This window comes from Scyliorhinus torazame, chromosome 9 (genome assembly GCF_047496885.1).
Source record: "Scyliorhinus torazame isolate Kashiwa2021f chromosome 9, sScyTor2.1, whole genome shotgun sequence".
In the NCBI taxonomy this organism is placed as follows: Eukaryota; Metazoa; Chordata; class Chondrichthyes; order Carcharhiniformes; family Scyliorhinidae; genus Scyliorhinus; species Scyliorhinus torazame.
The window spans coordinates 265,722,079-265,748,209 of NC_092715.1; the positions used below are offsets into that span (position 1 = coordinate 265,722,079).

The 26,131-nt window shown below is 47.1% G+C and overlaps 1 protein-coding gene across 10 annotated transcripts in view; it reads right to left on the bottom strand.

Moving 5' to 3' along the window:
• LOC140429889 (phosphatidylinositol 4-phosphate 5-kinase type-1 beta-like) overlaps positions 1-26,131 on the bottom strand; it is a 193,323-nt gene that overhangs the window by 24,844 nt on the left and 142,348 nt on the right. For all 10 annotated transcript variants that reach the window (XM_072517420.1, XM_072517419.1, XM_072517411.1 and 7 more), the window contains 5 exons: positions 23,863-23,946; positions 23,553-23,601; positions 21,084-21,168; positions 16,847-17,005; positions 12,732-12,876 (listed from right to left, as the gene is read on the bottom strand). In XM_072517420.1, coding sequence (XP_072373521.1) covers positions 12,732-12,876; positions 16,847-17,005; positions 21,084-21,168; positions 23,553-23,601; positions 23,863-23,946 — 522 coding nt within the window. The remainder of the gene's footprint in view (positions 1-12,731; positions 12,877-16,846; positions 17,006-21,083; positions 21,169-23,552; positions 23,602-23,862; positions 23,947-26,131) is intronic.

The window sequence follows — 26,131 nt, forward strand, 5'->3', positions numbered from 1 at the left end:
TAACACTGCAATGAAGTTACTGCGAAAAGCCCCTAGTCACCACATTCCGGCACCTGTTCGGGTACACAGAGGGAGAATTCAGAATGTCCAAATTACCTAACAAGCACGTCTTTCGGGACTTGTGGGAGGAAACCGGAGCACCCGGAGGAAACCCAAGCAGACACGTGGAGAATGTGCAGACTCCGCACAGACAGTGACCCAAGCCGGGAATCGAATCTGGGACCCTGGCGCTCTGAAGCAACAGTGCTAACCACCGTGCTACCGTGCCGCCCGATAGTTCCTATGGATTGGAGGGTAGCTAATGTAAAGAGCTAAAGAGAAAACAGGAATTATAGACCAGTCAGTCGGACATCGGTAGTGGGGAAAATTCCATTATCAAAGATTTTACAGCAGAGCACTTGGAGAACAGGGGTAGGATTGGCAGAGTCAGCATGGATTTACGGAAAGGAAATCATGCTTGCCAAACCTACTGGAATTCTTCGAGAATGTAACTAGATGAGGGGGAGCCAGTGGATGTGGTTTATTTGGACTTTCAGAAGACTTTCAACAAAGTCCCACATAAGAAATTAGTGTGTAAAATTCAAGTGCATGAATTGGGGTTAGTGTATTGAGATGGTTAGAAAACTGGTTGGCAGACAGGAAACAACGAGTAGGAATAAACGGGTATTTTTTTCAATTGACAGGCAATGACTAGTGGGGCACCGCAGGGACCGGTGCTAGGACCCCAGCTATTCACAATATATATTAATGATTTAGAAAGAGAACTAAATGTAATGGGCATGATTTTACGGCCACGCTGCACCCAAAAAGCGTCTCGCCGGTGCAGTGTGGCTGATAAAAGCAGGGAGACCCCGGGATCTACCTGCTCACAATGCCTCGCGAGATTCAACGCGATCTCGTGAGATGTTGTGAAGCAAAACCTGCCCATTGTGGGCGGGATCACTTTTTGGCAAATCTGCATATTAGAGTGAGACAACTAGTCTCACTTTAATGTGCAAGACTCCTGAGGTACCCGAGGCGTGGGATCCATCTCCTTCGCCTCGGAGACCTCGGGTGAGCGCTGTTCAGTACTGGTCTCCAGAAACGGGGTGTTCCGGCGAGTGGAGCTCCTCTGTGCACATACTGGGGCTGTGTGGGGTCTCGGCCACGCGTTCCCTGCTGAGGCCCCCTATCTAATGCGGGCGCCGTTTTATCGCATTATGTTTCTCGGCTCTCCAAGCGCCAGGAAACATGGGCCTAAACACGCTCGCTGTGGGACTTTGCCCCCATTTAGTTAAATCCCACCCAATAGCTCCAAATCTGCAGATGACACAAAGCTGGGTGGGAGGGTGAGCTGTGAGGAGGATGCAGAGATGCTTCAGTGGGATTTGGACAGGCTGAGTGAGTAGCCACATGCATGGCAGATGCAGTATAATGTGGATAAATGTGAGATTATCCGCTTCGGTAGCAGAAATGGGAAGGCAGCTTATCTGAATGGCTATAAATTGAGAGGGGAATGAGACCTGGGTGTCCTTGTACACTAGTTGCTGAAGATAAGCGAGTAGGTGCAGCAGGCGATAAAGAAACAAATGGTATGTTGGCCTTCAGAGTGAGAGGATGAGAGTTCAGGAATAGAAATGTCTTGCTGCAATTATACAGGGCCTTGGTGAGGCTACACCTGGAATACGGTGTGCAGTTTTGATCTCCTTATCTGAGGAAGGGTTATCTTGCTATCAAGGGAGGGCAGAGAAGGTATACAGACTGATTCTTGGGATGGCGTTGACTGATGGATGAGGAGGGATCGGTCAGTTAGGATTATATTCGTTGGGATTTCGAAGAATGGGGGGGGGGGGGGGGGAAATCTCATAGAAACCTATACATTTCTAACAGGACCAGACAGAATAGATGCAGGAGGAGGAGGATGGAGCAATGATGGAGGAGTCCAGAACCAGGGGTCGTAGTCTAAGGCAGTCATTTTCAAACTCAGGATTGCGCCCGGTGGGTGGGTTGTGGCGATGTCGGTTGATCGCAGGTCCATGGATCACGGTGCTCCTGATCACGGGAAGTAGTGACCAACGGCTGCGACCGGCTTTCAGAATGCTGGCCAAGCCACGCATCTGTTCCCCCTCAGCAGCGTGCAGGCCCGGAGCCCAGCGGGGCAGGCTGCCACCTCCTGACGTCAGTACACTGACCCAGGAGCAGATGTTTAAAAATGAAAATCGATGGAGTCTTCCCGCCTGCCGCGGTGGCAGAGAGCAAGTCTTGGCATGTCACAACATTCAAGGCTATGGCCCAGGTGCTGGCAAATGGGATTAGGTAGGCAGCTCAGGTGTTTTTAATGCGGCGGTGCAGACTCAATGGGCCGAAGGGCCTCTTCTGCGCTGTATTATTCTGTGATCAATGGTGCGTGTCCTTAACCTATCAGGTGTCAGAATCCTTACTGAACTGAGCAGAAACCAAACCTACACTTTCCAGTTGAACTGTTTAATTCAATGTAAAATCATGTACAGAAACTGGGATAAAGAGAGAGGAAAAGAACGTTTGGATTGAGTGAAGGGAAAAATAGGAGGCAACCAAAATAAATTTAGTTGAAATCTAATGGCATGAGCCTCCACAATTGTGAAAGTTAATTTAAGTGCCAGAGAGGTTGTTCGTCAATAATTAATGTTTATCAAGCTATAAAAGGGCGAATTATTGACTGGCTTAGGATATTTGGGTAGCACAAGTGGATAGCATTGTGGCTTCACAGCGTCAGGGTCCCAGGTTCGATTCCCCGCTGGGTCACTGTGCGGAGTCTGCACGTCCTCCACAGACGGAGTCTGTGTGGGTTTCCTCCGGGTGCTCCGGTTTCCTCCCACAGTCTAAAGATGTGCAGGTTAGGTGGATTGGCCATGATAAATTGCCCTTAGTGACCAAAAAGGTTAGGAGGGGTTATTGGGTTACGGGGATAGGGTGGAAGTGAGGGCTTAAGTGGGTCGGTGCAGACTCGATGGGCCGAATGGCCTCCTTCTGCACTGTATGTTCTATGTTCTATTTGGATATTGGCTTCGCAGCAGGAGTCAGAACATGGGGAGAGATACGTTCATCAGCAGAATGTGACTGGTGACACAAAGATAGCCAGAATTTTAAGCAGTGCAGATAGAAGCATAGAATTACAAATAGATATTGATAGATTAAGTAAATGGGCAAGTTGTGGCAAATGGAATTCACCCATTATAGACCCAAAAGGACACATCAAGGTACTTCCTAAATGGGGAAAAGCTTGAAACTGGAGGCCAGAAGAGACTCAGGTGTGCGTCCAGGTACATAGGTCATTAAAGTGTCAGGAGGAGCTACAGAAACTAATTCAAAAAGTTGTAGGAATGCTGGCCATATGTGGAAGAGTGGGGGAATACAAGAGGGTAGAAATGATGCTTTAACTATCCGAAGTTCTGGTTGGACCAGACTGGAGTGTTGACACAGCAGGTTTAGGCCCCACTCCATAAGGAAGTTACATTGGCCATGGAGGGAGGGCAGGATACATTTATCAGAACGATACTCAAACTCCAGGATTAAACTATGAGGCGAGGTTAACACAAATTAATGTCACATTTCCTGAAATGTAAGAAGTTAAGGGGTGATTTGATCTAAGTTTTCAAGATTTTTCAAAGAATAGGGAGGATAGAGCGAGCTATAGGCTAGATCGAGAAAAGCAATTTCCACTGATTTGGGAGTCTAGGACCAGGAGATTTAAAAACAAGAGCCAGATCTTTCAGGAGTGAAGTTAGGAAACATTTCTTGCACACAAAGCGACAGGAGTTTGGAATTCTCTTCTGAAAATGGTGCGATATCGGTAACAAGGGGTTACACTTGCAAAGGCAGTCACCGAAAGCTGGGTCACAAGTGATCTCAGTGAATGACAGAGTAGGAGCGAGGGGTTGAATGAACTCTCCCCTGTTCCTAACTGGATGAGCCAAAACTGTCTCTGATAACTTGAGCAGGTCTCTGATGGGCAAGTACCGCAACTTCACCCCGTCACATCTAACTGAACACTTGAGTCGATTGCCAAGTTTCTGGAGGCTTGTGGAGGAGCAGGCCAACTCAAAACAGCAACCTCCTGGTTTTCGACTTCAACAGCTCTTTACTCACTGAGAGCGCCGTGAGCCTCACTGCTAACCTTAATGCACAATCCAGGTCGTTATGTGTTGTCAAATTCTCTCGATGGTCTTAAATTGCAAAAAGTATTTGGGTAGCTGCAGCATTGGTTAAACCTCATGCACCAGCACTTCCGGTGGCGGCTATGAGGGAGTAAGTCACACATTTGGTGGCTCCCGCTCCGGTTGGACCTTTGGACCTTTTCCCCCCCGACCTTTTTGCGCTTTTAAGCGCTGGATTGGAAAGTAATAGCACTCAGGCACTGAATCCATACAGAGGTGTATGGAACTAAGAAGTAGGAAGGATCGCAAACAGCTGAAGAAGTGGACAAGCAAGGGCAGAGGGGAGGCGGTGAGTGAAACCAGTATGGCCGATGTCTAGACCCGGGCACCGGCAGCTCAGCCGACAATGGAGCACCTGTTGCAGGTTATGCAGGAGAGCTTCCTAGCGCTGAAAAGTGATCATTTGGAACCGCTCCAGAAATCGTTTGACCAAATGGAGAAAAGGCTGGATGGCCAGGCTGAGAAGATCCAGGAGCTGGAGAAGACGGTGGAGGAGCAGGCGGACATTCAAACGGTGGCGGACATGGAGATTCGAAGGTTGAGAGACCAACAATAAATGCTGCTGGAAAAGCTGGAGAACAGGACTCGCCGGCAGAATTTAAGAATCGTTGGCCTGCCGGAGGGGGCCGAGGGGCTGGATGCTGCCGCGTATGTGGCAGATATGTTCCAGAAGCTGCTGGGGAACGAGGTGTTCCCTCGCCCGCCGGAGGTGGACAGGGCACATAGAGCACAGGTGAGGCAGCCGCGGCGAGGGCGTCCCTCACGAGTGATGGTGGTCCGGTTCCACAGGTTCCTGGGTAAGGAACGGGTTCTTCAATGGACCAAGAGCACGCGGAGCTGCAACTGGGACAACAGCATCCTGCGCGTTTACCAAGACCTGAGCGCAGAGGTGGCCAGAAGGAGGGCAGGCTACCGACAAGTTAAAGAGATTTTATATAAAGGTGAAATTTGGGCTACTCTATCCGGCGCGACTGTGGGTTACGCACGAGGGCCAGCACCATTATTTCGAGGAACCCGAGGAGGCGATGGACTTTGTAAAGAGGCAAAGGCTGGTCCCGAGCTGAGGACTCTTGGATTCGTGTTGGAACTTTGAATTCTTTCTCTCTTGTTTCTGAGAGATGCCTGCATGTTTTTTCATGCTTTTGTATCTGGGTTTTTATGTGTTTTTTGTCTTTTTTCTCTTCATGTCTCTTTCTCGCTTTTGTGTTGAGTTTTGTTAGAAAAAGAGAATAGTTAGAATGGTTCGGATATGGGGGGTGTTTCTTGGGGAATTTTTGCGATCTCTTTCTGCGTTCAGATAGGAATGGTTGGCAGTGCCTGCTATTTTGTTTTGTATGACTTAAATTGCACTATTGTTGGGGCGGTCTCTGTCCTGTTTAGAGTATTTGTTCAAGCAGGGCTGATTTGGGGAAGTGGTGTGGATGGGCCGGGGGGAGGGGAGCCAGGGAACAATAGGTGGGAGACTCGCTGGTGCCGGAGTTGGGAGCCACCGGGCTAGCTGGGTGGGCTAGTCAACGGAAGCCAGGTGGGGGGTGTTCATTTAGCTAGTTTATGTCAGGGGTTAGGTTATAGGGTGGTGTTGCTGGGGGGGGGGGGGGGGGGGGGGGGGGGTCTGCTTACGATGTTGGAAATTGGGCATGGTAACAATGAGGAGGTCAGGGGTGGAGGCAGCCAGGAGGTGGGAAAGAGGAAGGGCGACACATGGCTTGGGGGCTGGCCAAAGAAAGGAGATGGCTGATCGGCAAAGGTGTGTGTTGGGGGGGGGGGGGGGGAAAAGAGGTGCCCCCCGACCAGGCTGATCACCTGAAATGTTAGAGGGCTAAACGGGCCAGTCAAGAGGCCACGCGTGTTCGCACATTTCCGGGTTTTGAAGGCGGACGTAGTCATGTTACAGGAGACGCACCTGAAAGTGGCTGACCAGGTCAGATTAAGGAAGGGCTGGATTAGTCAGGCCTTCTATTCGGGGCTCGACACTAAGACCAGGGGAGATGCGATCTTGATCAACAAGCGGGTCCAATTTAAGGTGGAGGACGGGGGTGGCAGATTTGTTATGGTTAGGGGTAAGCTCGAGTGGGTGAGAGTAATCCTGGTCAACGTATATGCCCCTAATTGGGATGGCGAAGATTTTGTTAAGAGGTTGCTGAGGAAGATCCCTGACTTGGACTCACACTAACTGTTCATGGGTGGGGAATTTAACACAGTTCCTGATCCTGGCCTGGACCGGTCGGGTTCAAAATCGGGTAGGGTGCCAGTGATGGCAAAGGAACTGAGAGGGTTCATGAAGCAAATGGGAGGAGCTGACCCATGGAGATTTAGTCGGCCATCAGCGGAGGAGTTTTCGTTCTATTCTCATGTCCACAAGGTGTATTCCCGAATCGATTTCTTTATCATGAGCAGGGACTTGCTGACAAGGATGACGGGTGCAGAATATTCGGCAATTACCATCTCGGACCATGCTCCGCACTGGGTAGATCGGCAGATTTGCAGAGATAGCTTCCAGCGCCCACAATGGAGGCTGGAAGTTGGGCTGTTGGAGGACGAGGCGGTGTGAGAGAGGCTGAGGAAATGCATAATTACCTGCAGGTAAATGATACTGGAGAAGCCTCCGCAGCGGTGCTCTGGGAGGCGCTGAAGGCAGTGGAGAGAGGGGAGCTGATTTCAATCCGAGCCCATAGGGACAGGACAGGGCAGAAACGGACCGACTGGTTAAGGAAATGTTACGGACGGACAGGAGCTATGCAGAGTCCCTGAGGCTAGAGTTACTTAGGGAACGACAGAGGCTGCAGACCGAGTTTAGGGTGTTGTCGACAGGCAAGGCCGTAGAGCAGCTTAGGAGGGGAAAGGGCACAATCTTCGAGCATGGGGAGAAGGCCAGCAGAATGCTTGCACAACAACTAAGAAAGAGAGAAGCGGCTAGGGAAATGGGAAAGGTAGTCGACGGGGAGGGAAACCTGGTGGGGGACCCGGTAGGACTGAACAAGGTGTTTAGGGACTTCTTTAGCAAGCTGTACACCTCGGAACCCCCCACGGGACCGGAGGCGATGAGGTGCTTTTTGGACGGACTGACCTTCCCAAGTGTAGGTAGGGGGTTGGTAGACGGGCTGGGGGCCCTGATCAGGACCGAAGTACTGGGGGGCCTGAAGGTCATGCAGTCGGGTAAAGCCCCGGGGCCGGACCCATACCCGGTGGAGATTTATAAAAAGTTCTCCGAGATAGTGGGGCCGGTGCTGGTCAGGGTGTTCAACGAGGCAAGAGACAGAGGGGTCTTACCCCCGCTGATGTCGCAGGCCACTATCTCGCTTATACTGAAACAGGATAAAGACCCGGAGGCATGTGGGTCCTATAGGCCGGTCTCTTTGATTAACACAGACGCTAAGTTACTGGCCAAGATCTTGGTGTCTAGAATTGAGGACTGTGTACCGGACGTGATTGCGGAGGACCTAACTGGGTTCGTAAAGGGCAGGCAACTGGTGGCCAATCTAAGGAGGCTGCTCAACGTGATTACGATGCCCCCGGAGAGCAGGGAGGCAGAGGTAGTGGTAGCTATGGATGCCAAAAAGGCTTTCGACTGGGTTGAGTGGGACTATTTATGGGAGGGGCTGGGACGTTTTGGGTTCGGGGTGGGATTCATTGACTGGGCTAGGCTGCTATATCAGGCCCCAGAGGCTCGTGTGAGGACGAACAGGATGGCATCTGACTACTTCAGACTGCACCGGGGGACTAGACAGGGATGCCCCCTCTCCCCACTGCTGTTTGCGCTGGCTATAGAGCTGCTGGCAATTGCTCTGAGAGCTTCAAGGAACTGGAAAGGGCCGGTCCGGTGGGGGGGGGGGGGGGTGGGAAGGAGATTGGAACATAAAGTCTCGCTACATGAGGATGACCTGCTGTTATACGTGTCAGACCCAATGGCGGGGATGGACGGAATCAAGGAAACCCAGAGGGAATTTGGTCAGTTCTCAGGATATAAATTGAACATGGCAAAGAGCGAGATGTGGGTAGTGCAGGCGAGAGGTCAGGAGAGTAGGCCGAGGGGGCTGCCGTTCAGGCTGGTAGGGGAAAGCTTCAGATGTTTAGGGATACAAGTAGCGAGAGACTGGGGTAAGTGGCATAAGCTAAACTTGTCCCAGTTGGTGGAGCAAGTGAGGGACGAGTTCCGGAGATGGGATGCGCTCCCGCTGTCATTGGCGGGGAGAGTGCAGACGGTGAAGATGTCGATTCTTCCGAGATTCTTGTTCATATTTCAGTGTCTCCCCATCTTCATCCCGCGGTCCTTCTTTAAGAGGCTCGATAAAATTATCCTGGGATTTGTTTGGGCGGGAAAGTGCCCATAGACGAGGAAGGCGATGCGCGAAAGGAACCGAGGGGATAGGGGGCTGGCACTGCCAAACTTTAGCAACTACCACTGGGCAGCTAATATAGCCATGGTAAGGCAATGGATGGTGGGTACGGGGTTGGTTTGGGAGCGGATGGAGGCCGCTTCGTGCAGGGGCACCACTTTGGCACCTACCGGCACGATACTCCACTAGCCCTATAGTGGCGGCGGCTCTACGGATCTGGGGCCAGCGGAGGAGGCATATAGGGGAAGTGAGAGCATCGGTGTGGACCCCAATCTGCGGCAACCACCGATTTGCCCCGGGGAATATGGACGGTGGGTTCCAATTATGGCGGAGGGCGGAGATTACGAGGATGGGCGATCTGTTCCTGGAAGGGAGCTTCCAGACCATGAGGGTGTTGGAGGAGAAGTTCGGGCTGGCGAGAGGGAATGACTTCAGGTACTTGCAGGTGCGGGATTCCGTACGCAGATTGGTGCCATCCTTCCCACGCCTCCCACCAAGGGGCATCCAGGACAGGATAGTTTCCAGAGGAGAGGTGGGAGAGGGGAGAGTCTCCGACATTTATAAAGAACTAATGGGAGCAGAGGAGGCACAGACCGAAGAACTGAAGCTTAAGTGGGAGGAGGAGTTCGGGGGGTGGGGGGTGGGGGGGGGTGGGGGGGGGGTGGGGAGATAGAGGACGGCATATGGGCAGACACTTTGAGTAGAGTAAACACGACCGCAACATGCGCCAGGCTCAGTCTGGTCCAGTTCAAGGTCGTACATCGGTGGCCCGGATGAGCAAATTCTTTGGGCTGGAGGACAAATGTGCTAGATGTGCCGGAGGACCAGCGAACCATGTACTCATGTTCTTGGCGTGTCCTAAACTAAGTGGGTACTGGCAGGGATTCGCGGATGTCATGTCCCGGGTAATGAAAACTAGGGTGGGCAATGAGTCCTGAAGTGGCAATTTTTGGGGCGTCGGTGGACCCGGGAGTCCAGGAGGAGAAAGAGGCCGACGTCTTGGCCTTTGCTTCCCCGGTAGCCCGGCGACGAATACTGTTGGCATGGAGGGACTCAAAGCCCCCGAAGTCTGAAGTGTGGCTTACGGACTTGGCGAGCTTTCTCGGGCTGGAGAAAATTAAGTTCGCCTTCAGAGGATCGCTGTCAGGGTTCGCCCGGAGGTGGCAGCCATTCGTTGACTTCTTTGCGGAAAATTAATCGTCAGCAGGGGAGGGGGAGGGGGGTTGGTTAGGGTAGCGTAGAGTAGGCGGTTGCTTAGGCAGGTTCTTGCGAGAGGGGAGCCGATGCTTGCATTATGTCTCATTAGCTTTTTGTACGCTACGGTATAATGTTGCTGTTTTATATGCCAAAAATACCTCAATAAAATTGTTTATTAAAAAAAAAACCTCATGCACCAAAGACATGAAGGGATTAGATTAAAAAATAATGCAGAACAGTTCCTCCGTTGACACGGAATGAAATAGCCTAAAACGTATGCATAAGAAATAGAAAAGCCTTGGCAAATTTATATGGTTTTAATTTTAAATAAAAAAATCCTGGAGAGCAACAGGAACTGCAGCTTTAAAAAAAAAAAAAAGAGTACAACGCATAACAGACACTTAATCATAAAACAAATAGTTACCGAAGCATTTCGAACACAATGCCCCAGTTTGCAAACAGCTGATCCTGCCTGTGCAAACCACTTTCACCCTTATAGATGACACATTAAAAGCCAATTGGTACTCAAGTTTCTTTTTTAAAAAACCGTTCAATTCCCAACAGTTGGAGGCTGCTTACGAACCAATGGATTTGAGGAACTTAATTACGTATCTTGACGGTTCCTTAAACTGAATATTCAAATGTTCGAGATTTAGCAAAGACAGGGTTGGTGCATCCCAGTTTTAGCTGCCAATCAAATTTCTTCAACTTCAGAAAGAAAAACTGGTAAGATTTTGGGAACTGCACTCCTGCATTGCAGACCGTTCAACCATCCTGACTTGACGGTATCTATCTTGGAGCGAAGGGAAGAGTGGGAAAGTTTGAATACAATAATATATTTATCGGATTTCCCCTTTGCAAAGAGCTGATGGCTGGGGAGTCATTTTAAAAAATTGTTTGATGTCAACTAGGCATTGATGAATAATCGGCTAATGTTTGGACTGGGACTAGAAGACAGTCTCATATTCATCTTCTTGTCGGTTTGTGGGGTTTGGTACCTGTTGGAAATCCAATACAGCAGCGGAGTCAACATCAAACCCTGAAGTAGACTCTACCATTGGTGGAAAATGTTAAGTGGCAGCCAATGTGCCTACTTATTCATATTTCTTTCTTTATAATTTCTTCTTCAACCTTCCATCACAAAACCACCCTTTGTGGTCTGCAGATTTTCTTCTCCACATTGTACTGGAGGAATTTGAAATTCTAGTATCCTTGCCCTGCTGAGTGTAGAGTTAATTCAAGTTAGATAAAAGCCCGGAGTCAGCACAAAGCAAGGCACAAACATCTCAGGGTAGTGCCAACTTGCAGATTCAGGACAATACACAATAGGGTAGGTTTACAGGATTGTCAGAGTTCACAGAATCCCAGGTCCTTCACAGGGAAGGAAGAAAAAATTGGGAGGATGGATTCTTCAGCTTCCTCTCTGGATTTTGGCTGACACAGGTCCTTCATCCCATGTTGCCGCCTTGATCCTGGGTGACCTTTTATACGAATGGGAGTTCCCAATCTTACCCAGGCACGGTGTGTTCCAGGTCAAGACTTTAGAGGCCACTTAGATCAGGATTTGGGCTGATTGATTTCCGGTGGTCGGGTCCCCTTCCAGCGGTCAGGAGATACATGCCAGCGTGGGCTAGTCTGCTCTTTGCCCTTCTCTGCCTCCACCATTTGGTTTCCTGTGACAATCTGTGCCCAATTCTTCTGGTTTGCAGGCGTGCTATTTATTACGGGGATTGGTGCCCAGGCCAGTGCCAACTCCATTCCAATTTAAATGCTCATGTTGATAACTATAACACAATTCCCATACAGCATTGAGGACTTTCGTGGAGCAAATCTCCCCCCGTGTCACCATAACGCGTGCCTTAACCCTACACTGTGATCAACAACAACTGGTTGCACAACTACGACTTTACATACCCCAGACCAAACATTACTGGAGGACCTGTATACGTGAATAACAATTAACTTCTAAACAAAGATCACTTTAGTTCTGCGGATACATTTCAGATCCTTACAACCACGAAAATCAGTGCTCGAATTTGAGCGCCATTTCCTATATTCAAAACTAAGTTTCCGAAGAAGTGAAAAGAACGGACTTAAACCACTGTGCCACCCAGTGTTTGAGGTCAGAGGTGAAGAATTGCATCACAATCCCAGCAGCTCCACTTGTGAAGACCTATATTATCAGCATGCAGAAGCTGAATAGTGAGCAGTAAGCGTGCTATATCCTTTAAAAAGAAACACTTTGGCACGCTAAGCACAAAGCATGCTGTGCGTTGTGAAATTAGAATTGGGCACTCCATCAATAAGTGACTTGACAATGTTATAAGCAACCCAGTAGTTCCATTACAGTTCACAATGTTGTATGGCATCTTGTATATTATCTATTCATTTGGAGCACTGGTAAATATCAAGTTCTAAAGAAAAATGCTGCAAGACACAGAATGCAAGCCACTGCCAAGCTGAACCTGTTACATGGGAAGGTGGGAGAAAGAAACATTATTAACAATGCAGAATGCAAATCCTGAAAGGCTCTTGTTGATAAAGTTGGTTAACGTGTCAAATTATTGATTTTCAAGTTCTTAAAGAGTGCCAAGGGCACTTACAGAACAACGAAATACATTTTACACTTTTCAACTGTTGCCAGCTTTCAATCTCAAGGGAGTGAGTAGGAATGGCAGACGAAACAAAGCGAGGGATAAAACGTAGTGACCTGTTTTCTATTCCCTGATCGGCAAGAGGGAAGAATACATCACAGCATTAAATATATTCCCTGCGAAATTTCACATCAATTTGGTGCTTCAAAGCACGTGGAATAATTAACATCTCGAACAGTGCCGATACTGGCCCACGTTAAACTGTCTGGTTATATTTGTACAGAAACATTGGTGAAAAGATTCTTTAAACCCAACATTTGAGGGTTCAATATCAATGCAACACTGGGAAATTTTGTTTCCATACATTACAATTTGCAGAGTACAATTTTCAAGAGCAAGGATATCCAGCAAAGTAATAGGAGTCGTACTTGTGGGAAGAATTTGCTGTTCCTTCGGACGGAGTCTGTTCATTCATAAATAATGATGTGGACGAAAGTGTCGTTGCTAAGGAGGCTGCTTCAAATAAAGACGTCATGCTGGGAAGCAGGTCTGGTCGTCTGCGATATCCTATTGCTACAGAAAAGGAAATAAAAGGTCCACATTATTTTGAGGATTTCAGAAAAGTGGACAAGACCATTCAATGTTCAATGAGCCCAAAGTTGAATGAATTCAATTGGCCATTTCAAATAAGTCTCTGTAATCACCTCCACCTTCCACAGCTCTCCCCATTTCTGTAACCGTCTCCAGCACCTACAACCCTCCAAGATCTCTACGATCCTCCAATTCTGGTATATTGTAGTTCGGGTGGCTCAGTGGCTAGACCCAGGTTCAATTCCGGCCTTGGGTGATGCTGTGGAGTTTGCTGGTTCTCCCCGTGTCTGTGTGGGTTTCCTCCAGGTGCTCCAGTTTCCTCCCACAGTCCAAAGATGTACAGGTTAGGTGGATAGGCCATGCTAAATTGCTCCTTAGTGTCCAAAGTGTTAGATGGGGTTACAGGGATAGGACGGGTGAATGAGTCTAGGCAGGGTGCTCTTTCAGAGAGTCATTGTAGACTTGATAGGCCAAATGGCTTCCTTCTGCTCTATAGGGATTCTATGAAAAATAAAGGTAGTTTTAAGGGATTTATATTTGTATTGGTAAACATTAGAAATAAGGTACAGTTTTAGGTACTTGAATTTAATGTTTCTGTCCAATGGTTAGGTTAATGTTGGACAAAAATGTTTGTCTATGTGAGGGTTAAATTCCAACTGTGTTTCTATTGTGGTTAGAGGGCGCTACGGAATGAAGAATAAATAGTGGTTGCTTAACAACTGGGCCTTGAAAGATAATGACGCTTTTACATTTTAGTTAGATAATTTGATTGCAGTTAGAGGTAGGTACCGAGATAGAAGACAGTTCTCAGCTCTGCCAGAAGCAGTTGGTTTAGAAGGTTAGATGGAACATCTCTCTCAACTTTGTCAGAAGAAAAGCCATACTATGGAGTACCGATAAGAAAGCAAGAGCCAAAAGATCCGAAGAGCAGCTAGTTAAAGAAACAAGAGGAATGAAGAGAAGCATCGAAGAAGACAGTAGTTAAGTGAACAAAGACCAATGTATGGTTCAGAAGAATTCAAGGAAGAGTAAATAAAGTGTTCTGAGTTAAAGGATTGCAGTAACCAGATTGAAAGTGGGACAGCAGCCTTCAAAGGTAAATCAAATGCTGATGCAATTTTAATATATTGTGGGAATCGAGTGTTCAAGCAATTGTGAGCAGTCTGCGCAGCAGACAAATCAAAGAAACAAAGGGGTTGGTGTAAAGTCTTGGACTGGATTTGCTGTTAAAAGTGGAGTCATTTTGTTTAAAGAGTCATTTGGAAAACCTGGTCTGGATTTTGGAATGCAAAGCGCTAAGGGAAAGCATTATTATCTGAGAAAATTTTAAAGTGTGTTTTTGGGAGTGAAGTTTGGAAACTCATGTGACAATCATCAGGGGGATCCTGAGAAGAAAATCACAGACAATAACTTGGGTTCAGAGTGGAGTGTGTGTATTTGACCACAGCCAATCTGTGTGCGTAAAAGCGACTGTGTGTTAATGAGCTCAGTGTAGATTAGGTGTATTTTGTAATCCCTGTTAATCCTAGTAAATGTTAATGAAACACAAGTTAGTCTTCACCTGGTGTTCAGTTTTGGACATCACACTTAGGGAGGATGTCAAGGCCTTGAGAGGGTTGCATTTGAGATTTATTATTGCGATTATGTGGCCACAGCAGTTCTGTGGGTTCATTAAAAAAAAAACTGGGATTATTCTCCTTACCGCAGGGAAGGTTAAAACGTGTTCAATTGGTTAGCCCTGCTGCCTCACGGCACCGAGGTCCCAGATTCGATCCCGGCTCTGGGTCACTGTCCATGTGGACTTTGCACATTCTCCCCATGTTTGCATGGGTTTCGCCCCCACAACCCAAAGATGCGCAGGGTAGGTGGATTGGCCATGCTAAATTGCCCCTTAATTGGAAAAAATGAATTGGGGGGTACTCTAAATTTAAAAAAAAACATGTTCAAAATCATAATGGCTTTTGATAGTTGAATAGAGAGAAACTGTTTCCAGAGGCGACAGATTGGAGGTAATCAGCAAAAAGAGTGAGGTGCGACATGGGGGGTGGAAAGAATTTGGGGCAGCACGGTAGCATTGTGGATAGCACAATTGCTTTACAGCTCCAGGGTCCCAGGTTCGATTCCGGCTTGGGTCACTGTCTGTGCGGAGTCTGCACATCCTCCCCGTGTGTGTGTGGGTTTCCTCCGGGTGCTCCGGTTTCCTCCCACAGTCCAAAGATGTGCAGGTTAGGTGGATTGGCCATGATAAACTGCCCTTAGTCTCCAAAATTGCCCTTAGTGTTGGGTGGGGTTACTGGGTTAAGGGGATAGGGTGGAGGTGTTGACCTTGGGTAGGGTGCTCTTTCCAAGAGCCGGTGCAGACTCGATGGGCCGAATGGCCTCCTTCTGCACTGTAAATTCTATGATAATCTATGAATTGCGCAGCGAGTTGGTGTGATCTGCACTGTCCGAAACGACAGTGGAAGCAGATTTGACAATATCTTTCAAAAGGGAATTAGATAAATGCTTGTGCAGGAAAATATTGGAGGGCCATGGGAAAGGGGCAGGGGCTTCGGGACTAATTGGATTTATAGGGCTCCATTTTCCTTCTAATTCCTTCTAATATAGGTCCGACGGAATGCAACATGGGGAAGTGTTTTTAAAAAAAAAATCTAGCCTCTTGTCAATGGACTTTTCGCTGCCTCTCCAACTGATCTGTTCCCACCCACAAAGGTTCCCATCGTGGGCGGGACTGTAAAGTTCTGGCCAGTGTTTTAAAAAAATAAACTTGAGTCGTCAATTTATGTCAGTCGAAAGTCGATGGCTACACGCCCTTGAACACGCACAGCTTCTGACCTCACCCAATACCATGGAAATCTTTGATAAGAGGCAGATCATTTACAAGCTCAGTGAGATTACAAGCTGGTATTCAAATATAAAATGTTTACAGACAAACGTCCTAGAATGCCCTTATTTTCAGTGAAAGAAAACCATTGCCTGAAAGTTCAAAGTAGGTGTTAAAATGACTGATACGTGACGACTTCATGCAGGAGCATTTCCAATGTTTGAATTAACCAAGGGAGTTTTGATTAAAAACGTACAGAATATTTTAAGACTAAGCTTGCAATGCTCCTACAAAGACAAATTCAGAATCGAAATTCTGGTTGCAAAGAGGATTAAACAGTTAGCACCTTCCTTTACAAGGGGAGAGAAGTTGCACATTAATCTTGCATCATGAACTCTCAGTAACAAATATTGGGCCGTAACTTTCTGGCGCTCCAGCGTCAGATTTGGCGGGGGGGGGGGGGGGGGGGCGGGTGTACCCCAAACATGCGCAGGGGAATCCCTCTCCAAACGTCCCGGGTAAGCATTTGCACGGCAATTGTCTCAAAGTACCCCAACCTGACTGGATCCTTGCCCCTTGCCGCTCCCGACAGGGCCCATCCCTCCTGCCCAGATCCCCCGCTCCCGAGCAGACCCCCTGACCTGATTGGACCCCTGCAACACCCCCTCCAGACCTGGCTGGACCCTCGCACCCGACCCCTTGACCCGACTGGACCAACCCACCCCCCTCCACGTCACCCCCAACCCGACTCAATTCTCCCAACCCGGTTGGACCACCTCACAAACTGACCCCCCGCTCCCTGGAACCTCATGTTTTCCTTAGACGCTTACCATCTTTCTGGCCTGTTATTTTCAGACCTTTAAACTTACTTGCTTTACTGCAGCTAGTGTTCTAACAAAGGGAGCATGGCCTTAATTCACTCCGAGTCTCTTCCACTTCGACGCTGGGCTTCGGAGACAGCTGCTCTGCCCGCACCTCACCCAGCCGGAGTCAGGAAGGTTGGGCGAGACAGGCACAAGATAAATGTGGCGCAGGTGAGTGGGTAGAGAGAGCCAATCCGACACTGATTGCCTTTCCAAGGAAGTTACAGCCCATGTCACTAACTCAAACTTAAGTTCCATGCATTACCTTCTCCATCAAGGCTACAATAGCTCCTGGTTCCAGATAGCAGCTCGTGCTTTCCCTCAGTCGCATCGAGCATTGGTCCAGAGGACAAGACTTCCTGTCCTATGTATTTAATAGCCGGAATGGAATTACGAGCCTTCTTCGAAGGAGACGGCCGCAAAGCTGTGTCAGTAATAATAATAAATATTTATTAGTGTCACAAGTAGGCTTACATTAACACTGCAATGGAAGTTACTGTGAAAATTCCCTAGTCGCCACACTCCGGCGCCTGTTCGGGTACACGGAGGGAGAATTCAGAATGTCCAAATTACCTAACAAGCACATATTTCAGGACTTGTGGGAGGAAACCGGAGCACCCGGAGGAAACCCACACAGGCATGGGGAGAACTTGCAGACTCCGCACAGACAGTGACCCAAGCCAGGAATCGAACCCGGGTTCATGGCGCTGTGAAGCAACAGTGCTAACCACCGTGCTACCGTGCCGCCCCAGTATAAAACAGGACAACTGTGCAATTTCATTTGAAAGACAGAATTACTTAAATACATAAATTAATTCCACTATAAGGCAGCATTGAATACTTTCCTCTTTGAGAGGAGACAGCATTGCTGCCATTTTTTGGCTCCCGCCTGGTACAGTTCCACATGACTTTCTTTGTAAAATCTAATTAACTGGGTGTAGGAAATTGTTTACACAGGTAGGAATACAATGGCAATCCAACCATGTGGAGGTTTGAAACAAGACCAGTCATTGGATACCCAATTCATTTTTTACACTTAAGGGGCAATTTAGCGTGGCAAATCCACCTAGCCTGCACATCCTTTTGGTTTGTGGGGGTGAGACCCACGCAGACACGGGGAGAATGTGCAAACTCCACACGGACAGTGACCCGGGGCCGGGATCAAACCCGGGTCCTTGGTGCCATGAGGCCGCAGTGCTAACCTCTGCGCCACCGTGCCGCCCATAGTAATTAAATAATAGAAGGGCCTGTACTGCGCTGTTCTATAACCTAAGAGTAAGCTTGCATCTTTGTTGCACACTAGCCAATGTTTGGTTTTCTCTGCCTCTCAAATTTGCTGCTCCCATCAAAGTCCCCCTGAGGAACACCTCTTAATGCCCCACTGTGCCGTTTCCATTTCCTACTTCTGTGTAACACTTGGCATGTCAACTGGAAACCACAGTTATCTCAAAACTATTTATTTGCCAAGATAAAGCTATCTTCATCCCTCCTACGAAATTGTTCTTTACTCCCCGTTCCCTTTCGAGGCTGCAAGGGCCACACCAGAATTCCCCGATGTGTGTCAGGCCCCATCAATCGACACGAATATTCGTGATCATCTTTTCTTGGGAGTGACAGGGATCCAGTTATCATTTGCCTCACATTTCCCTTCTTATTCAGGGTGGAAGTGCCCAGTGACCGCCCAGCGACTAACCCATACGTATGGCTGGGATCCGGACCTCACTAGACAGCGAACAGTCACTGGTCCGGCACTTGCATTCTAGATGTCAAGCGCTGAAAGAAAATGGTGTTGTGCCAGTGGGTAAATCTAAAGAAAACCAGTCAGTCAGTCATTCAGTTAGATAATGACTGATCCATACCTTAACTTGTCCAGATTCTATTACTAACAAAAATCTATCCAGCTCACTTTTCAGATTTGGCTACATCAGCAGTGGGGCTACGTTAACACCTTCCACTTGTTAGAATAGTTACACAGACAGACGGCATTTCCAAGATATCCTCCATTAATCAAAGATATTGATGTTACAACAAAGTTGTATTCTTTAATCAAACTTAAGCCCTTATGGAAAGCCATCCATTAGCTGCACGTGGAACGTATAAGGATAGGATAAATGCACAGCATACCCGGTCTCCTCTTTATGCACAGTATCAGTATGGTTCATTTTGGCAATATAACTTAGTCCCAGTCATAGAGCCCGGTCAACCCGCAATTGAACCTACGGAATCGCAACGTCTTCCAAATTAGTGGATAATAAAAATAACTTCAGAGAAGCAGGGATCGTTCTTGCAACAGGGAAGTGAAGGACTGATTTTAAAAAACCTCTTATGATGGAGAAGCCCCGCAAATCGCGTTCATATGTTTTGGTCCTGTCCAAAACGGGATGGGTACTGGAGGGAGTTCTTCAGGGTAATCCCGAAGGTGGTGCACGTGAGGTGCAAAGCAGGTCCCCGAGAAGCATATCCGGGGTGTCGGATCGGCCGAGGTTGAAAGCGGGTGCGGAGGCAGATGTCGTAGCCTTCGCCTCGTTGATTGCCCGAAGGCGGGTCCTGTTGGGGTGGAGGTCGACTTCTCTGCCCTGTGCCTTGGCGTGGCGGGGGGGGGGGGACCTGCTGGAGTTCCTGACACACGAGAAAGTAAAGCTCGAGTTGAGGGGCAGGATGGAAAGGTTCTACAACTCATGGGCTTGGTTTATCATGCATTTTCAAGAATTGGATGACATCGAACGTTAGGGAGGGGCGGGTCTTGGAATGTTTAAATTATTGGCGATTATGGATGGGATGATGGTGGATTCTTGATTCTCTTTCTTTTGTGTTCTGTATTTAAAATGTTGGGGGTTGTTTGGGGGTGGGTGGGATAAAGGGATTGTTGGCCAGGGGATTGCTATTGTATTTGTTATTGTTGATTTTTTGTTGGTGGGTGTATATTTGATGAAAATGTGAAAAAGGAGAGTAAAAATATATTTTTTAAAAACTCGTTGATGAGATGTGGGCGTCAGAATGGATTTAATGCCCATCCCCGAGGGTATTTAAGAGTCAATCACATTGCCGTGGGTCTGGAGTCACATGCAGGCCAGACCGGGTAAGGGTTAGGGTTTGCTGCCCCAAAGGATATAGTGAACCAGATGGGGGTTTTTAAACAACTATCGACAATGGTCAGCTTTCAACTTTAAATTCCAGATTTTTATTTAATTAAAATGTCACCATCTGCCATGGCGGGGTTCGAACCCGGGTTCCCGGGGCATGACTCGGGGTCTCGGCATTATTAGTCCAGCGACAATACCGCTCGGCCACTGCCTCCCCAGGTGTTCAAAATGATCAAGGGTTTTGATTGAATCGGGAAGGAGAAACGGTTTGCGCTGGCAGAAGGGTCAGTAGTTATAGATTTAAGGTCCAAAATAAAAGCAATAAATGCTGGAAAGTCTCAGCCGGTCCAGCAGCATTTGCGGAGACCATAAGACGTAGGAGCAGAATGAGGCCACTCGGCCCATCGAGTCTGCAGAGTTGACACACTCATCTTCAGGATGAAGTTCCAGCTTCAAAGAACAGTTATATTAAGTGCCAACTCGGTTTCCCTCGCCACAGACGCTTTTTATGTCAGATTAACAGCAGAATTTTGGTTTCATTTTACAGATTGAAGGTAAATAACTAGAGGAGAGATGAGAAGAATTTGTATTTACTCAATGGGGCCTGATGATTCGTGGCAGCATGGTAGCACAGTGGTTAGCACAGTTGTTTCACAGCTCCAGGGTCCCAGGTTCCATTCCCGCTTGGGTCACTGTCTGTGCGGAGTCTGCACGTTCTCCCCGTGTGCGCGTGGGTTTCCTCCGGGAGCTCCGGTTTCCTCCCACAGTCCAAAGATATGCAGGGTAGGTGGAATGGCCATGATAAATTGCCTTTAATGTTCAAAAACGATTAGGTGGGGTTACTGGGATAGGGTGGAGGTGGAGTGCTCTTTTCAGGGGCCGGTGCAGACGCGATGGGCTGAATGGCCTCCTTCTGCACTGTAAATTCTATGATTCTATGATCTAGAATGTGATCCCTGAAAGGCTGGTGGAAGCAATATAGATAAATATTTGAAAAGTAAGCATTTCCATATCTATGGTGAAAGAGAAGAGTGGGACTAACTGGTTCGTTCTTTTACGGGGCTAGCCCAGCCATGATGGGCCAAATAGCCTCCTTCCCGTTTCCTCCGGGTGCTCCGGTTTCCTCCCACAGTCCAAAGATGTGCAGATTAGGTGGATTGGCCATGATAAATTGCCTTTACGTGTCCAAAGGTTAGGTGGGGTTACTGGGTTATGGGGCTAGGGTGGTGGTGTGGGCTTAAGTGGGGTGCTCTTTCCAAGAGCCGGTGCAGACTCGATGGGCCGAATGGCCTCCTGCTGCACTGTAAATTCTATGATTCTGCGGTGGACGATTTTTTGCCGTAAAATACATTCAGCACTTGCCAGAATATTTAAAGAAGGAAGACAACAATGAAACAACAAATAGTTCCTGATACTCACACAAGGTCTTCTTAAATACTCGACTGCTCATGAACTTCAAAAACCGATCAGCATAGAATCCTGGCCTGTGGACTGACACGGAGTCCTATGGAAAGATAAAAGGGGTTTGTAAAAAATGAATGGCACACGTCCCACCACAATACGGCTCACGAGATTGCCCCTAGATTATGGCAAAGAAATGGATTGCATGGCGGCAAACTTAAGCACCGCATAGGTACATTCTAGCTCTGCGCAGGGGGAAAATTGCACACATTAAGTCACTTTTTACAGTCTGCTTGGCTCCAGGTTTCTTGCACTCTGCTCAAGCCTCCTGCATTTCCCAATCGATGACCATCAGTCATCTCACCACAGCAGGACATGCCCGCCCACCTTCCCCCATTCTTTGTGAGACGCTGTCACAACAGACATCAGGAAAGGGGTAAACTGAACACCTGTCCTCCTATTCCATGGCATTTGGGGTTTGTGCTCCAGTGTACTGTGTTAATGAACCTTTAAATCTGAATGGTTAAACTCTAGTGCCAAACAATATAGTTGAGAGATGTGGTACTATGAATTACTTTTAATGGCATTTTTAAACAGATTACATCAATAAATAGCATTTATACTCTGGCTGTCAGAACGGTCTTCCATTCTATTCTCAATGTCATCACCTGCACTGATTGGAACCAATTCTTTACCTGTTTCTGAATCTCAATTTCCTTTATTTGAATCATGAAGCTTAAGTCCCGAGCTACAAATTACTAGATTACAATCTTGATAATATCGGAGCGTAAAACTGCTCCACATTCTATTTGCTCTTAATGGAAGATGCACACCGAGAATAGCCTCGATTGAAGCACTAACTAGTTACCTGGAACACCAGAATAGAATATTTATTAAACGCAGACAGCTTCTCCAAATGGCCTGTTTTTACACGGACAATCTGTGTATTTTCAATGACACAGGAATATAAACAATGCGGGCCTGGATGTGGTATGAATGCACGAAGGTTCCTAATAGCGAATGCAGCGAGAGTCCATCACCATCACCATCGCATTTAACATCATGCGAAAGCTTCTGTGGTCGGTTATTTTAAGGAGAAGATGATGAGTGGAATGGAATATTCCACTTGTTACTCAAGCCAACATTTTCACCAGAATCTTTGAAGGTGGTGGCTGGTCTTAATCAGAAGTAAAAAATAAAACTCGTATGACATTTTAAACAACTGAAGACGGCGACCCCCACAAATCACAATCCTACAAAGACTGCAGATCAGAAAGCAGCAAACTGGATGATATAAACATGAACACGTTAAAAAGATCCACACACGGGGCTAACTAGAACTTAAACCATTTCACCTTGCAGGATATCCTTCCCAAGCATGAAGCAGTTTGCTTATAGGTCACAAAGATGGTCATAATATCGAGAATGAGGGGGAGGAATGAGGGGGAAGAGATAGGGTGGACAGAATAAAATTGTTTCCCTTGGTGGGCAATTCAAGAACCAGGGGCCAGAGATTCAAGATAGGTGACAGAAGGTGTAGAGGGGACACGAGGAAGAACTTTTTTTTTCCCCCGCAGAGGGTGGTGAGAGTCTGGAATTCGCTGTCTGAGTTGGTGGTGGAGGCAGAGAGCCTAAACTCTTTTAAAAAGTACCTGGATCGCCACCTTAAGTGCTGTAAGCTACAGGACTATGGAGCGGGTGCAGGAAGGTGGGACTAGAAAAGGAACCCGCGTATCCTCAGATTCGCATGGTCACAATGGGCTGAATGGCCTCCTTCTGTGCTGTAAACCTTCTATGATTCAGGAGAAATCTCTTAACCCAGAGAGCGGTGAGAATGTGGAACTCGCTATCGCAGGGTGTGGTCAAGATGAATAGTTGTAGTTGCACTGAAGGGGAAGCTGGATAAACACGAGAGAGAAAGGAATAGAAGGACATGCTGATAGAGTGAGATAGACTAGGGATGAATAGAGGGCCAGGGGGAGCACAGACAAGGTGGGCTGAAGAAAAATCTATCCAACGTAATTATAAACCTGCCACATTCATGTGTCTACTGCTCGGAGAATGCTTCGCTTTCATATTCGCTTTTGAAATAAATTTAGAGTACCCAATTTCCTCCCCCCCCCCCCCCCAATTAAGGGGCAATTTAGCGTGGCCAATCCACCTACCCTGCGCATCTTTGGGCTGTGGGGGTGAAACCCACACAGACACGGGGAGAATGTTCAAACTCCACACGGACAGTGACCCAGGGCCGGGATTAGAACCCGGGTCCTCAGCGCCGCAGTCCCAGTGGTAACCACTGCGCCACATGCCACCCTTTCGCCTTCAAAGTCTTACTAATTTACACCAAATTATGCCGAGTGCTTTCTTCGACGTTCCCATTCCCACGTGGGACACTTTCCCATTGTCTCTGCTGTTTAATACATTTAGCAATTACACCTTTTCACTTAACGCTACTTGGTCATAAAGATAAGTGAAACCTAAACATACTCCATCGTAGACGAGAGCTTTCCACGAGTGTTCCAGCTTCTTAATGAACCTGTCGGAGGAGAAATAAATTAGTTAAGTACTGGAAAGCTGAAATTAATTGCAACAACAATTTGCTGTTTTGAATATGTAAACTCAAAAAGTTTAGTACATTGCGCCAGAGGTTGATCACTAAATATTACAATTGGAAAACACGAATAGTCAATAACCAAATTGTAGCTGTTTTCACCAGTGTTAATGGCCAGACTGGGACAATGGAAACACAAACAGAACCCACAGAAGAAAAACAATTTTCTTTGCAAGAGGTCAATACCTGTAAGACTGTAGAATATCGATAATGGCCATGTAAAGTAGAACTCTTTCTCCTTTACTATTTTTGGCTGGTATGCCACCCATTCTGGAACAAGAGGAAAAATAATAAGAGGAAAACATAAATAACGGCTCCAAATAGTTGACAGAAAGTCTGGATGGAGAAGTTAAGATGGACAATGGCCGGATCAGTCTCACTCCCTGTCTGTCACTCACAGTTGGAATTACTCCCCAGCGTCTGTGTGGAGCTTGCACATTCTCCCCGTCTTTGCGTGGGTCTCACCCCCACAACCCCAAAGATATGCAGGGTAGGTGGATTGGCCACGCTAAATTGCCTCTTAATTGGAAAAAAAATTAGGTACTCCAGATTTATTTAAAAAAAAATACTCCCAAGCAATTATTCCCAAGGAATCCTCGGATCTACAATAGAGTTACCAGGAAAGCATGAACTCTGGGTTAAATTGTCATTAGTTGTCCAGTGGTATAAAATTGGAATATTGCTGAAAGAAAATACATTTTTTTGTCAAAACTTTTCATCTTGCAATCATCAGGACAATTGCAAGAATACAACGCAAGGGAAATCAATACATTTATACCGTACGAGAAGAGAGTGCTAAATGGTTGGCAAGTGGACTGTGATTGGTAGACGTTGCCATGAAGAATGCACCAGTTGATGGTGATTGATAGTTAACTGCTTAAAGAACTGATTGAAATTTAAACCAGACAGCTTGACTGTTGTGAACGCATTGCCCTGAGAAATGAACCAGTGAATGGCTATCATTTATTCTGCTTAGCTGGAACAGGTGCAAAGTGTGTACATGTTCTTTCTGACTGCAAAGAACACAGCCCTGTGTACTAATATATTTAGCTTCCAGTACACGTAAATGCTCCACAGAGAGCACACGGAGGCTTATTTAGCAACTGTGAAATCGCAATCTAATGTTTGACACTGTGCTGAGAGTTTTGGAAGCGTGGGCTGTTTGGGTACCGCTGTGCCTTGGCCATTGTGAACAGCGGTAGGGATATGTTGTTTGGTACATTCTGCCAGCCATTGGGACACAGTCTACATACCCGGCATCACTCTGGCACTGAAATTCATATCCCGCATTGGGCAGAGTGTAATTTTGGTTTGACTGCAGTTTCCTGTTAGTGATGAATACCATTCGTGTTGCTACTGCACAGTAGCAGTGAGAAACAGCTAGCTTCACCATTTTTGAGATACCTTGTCCTTCCAGGGCAGTGCAAGATAAACTGGACACTTTTTAAAGACCAGAGTTCACTTGCCAACCAATCAGCACTCTCTTCTCACAAAGTATAAATTTGTTAATTTCCCTGACATGGCAATCGTGCGAGTATCCTAACGAGCGCAAGATGAAAAACTTTGACAACAAATGTAGCTTTTTTTTGTAGCAGTACAATCACCAATGTTTTATTGGTGAACATGCCTACGTTATCAAGCATATTTCAGTGTCAGGGTTGCAAAAGCTACTGGGTCAGGCAGCGTCGCCCACAGGAAGGTCCTTGGGACATGCTGGCTCCATCCATCACCACGGTCAATCTAAAGGCGGAATGTAATGTTTCTCAAGCACTTTTCTCTACTCGTTGAACAGTCATGCACAGATTCACAGTAAGTTGCTGGATAACCGCTAATGGAGCAACGGGCCAGGTTAGGCTTCACATTTTTTTAATAGCTTGTATAATTAAATAGTGCACAATTAACAGCTCCCTCATGGTGGCAAGACCTATTTCTTACATGCCTCGGGAATGGAACACTTATACTTTTTTACAGATCAGCCATGATCTGGTTAAATGGTGGAACAGACACACGGACTCTGCAAACCCAGTGTCAGTGTGCAACATCCTCAATTGGGCATAATACCACCTTGGGTTGCACAGTCCCATTAAAGTAATAAACATCCCAAAGCACTGGACACTGGAGCAAATAGATACCAAACAGTGATAGAAGACAGCGAGAAACAACAGATTTTGAAGAGGTTTTAATAGGCAAGCAGACAATAGTAGCAAGGCGGAAGGGCTTAAGAATGAAATTTCAGAGAATGTGCCAAGGTGGCCAAAGTTTGGCCACTGTTCGTGCAAAGGAGATACACAAGTGTAACAGTCCATCCTGTTATTTCTTTTGTTCCCATTTCTTTTCTTTTATTATTTTTGGTCCACTGACCAAGAATCAAAATGTGCCTTTAAGCAGAGAATTCGAGCTGAAGCAACCTGTTAGTCAGGACAGCGTGGTCCTAGGTTTTGTATTTGGAGAGCAG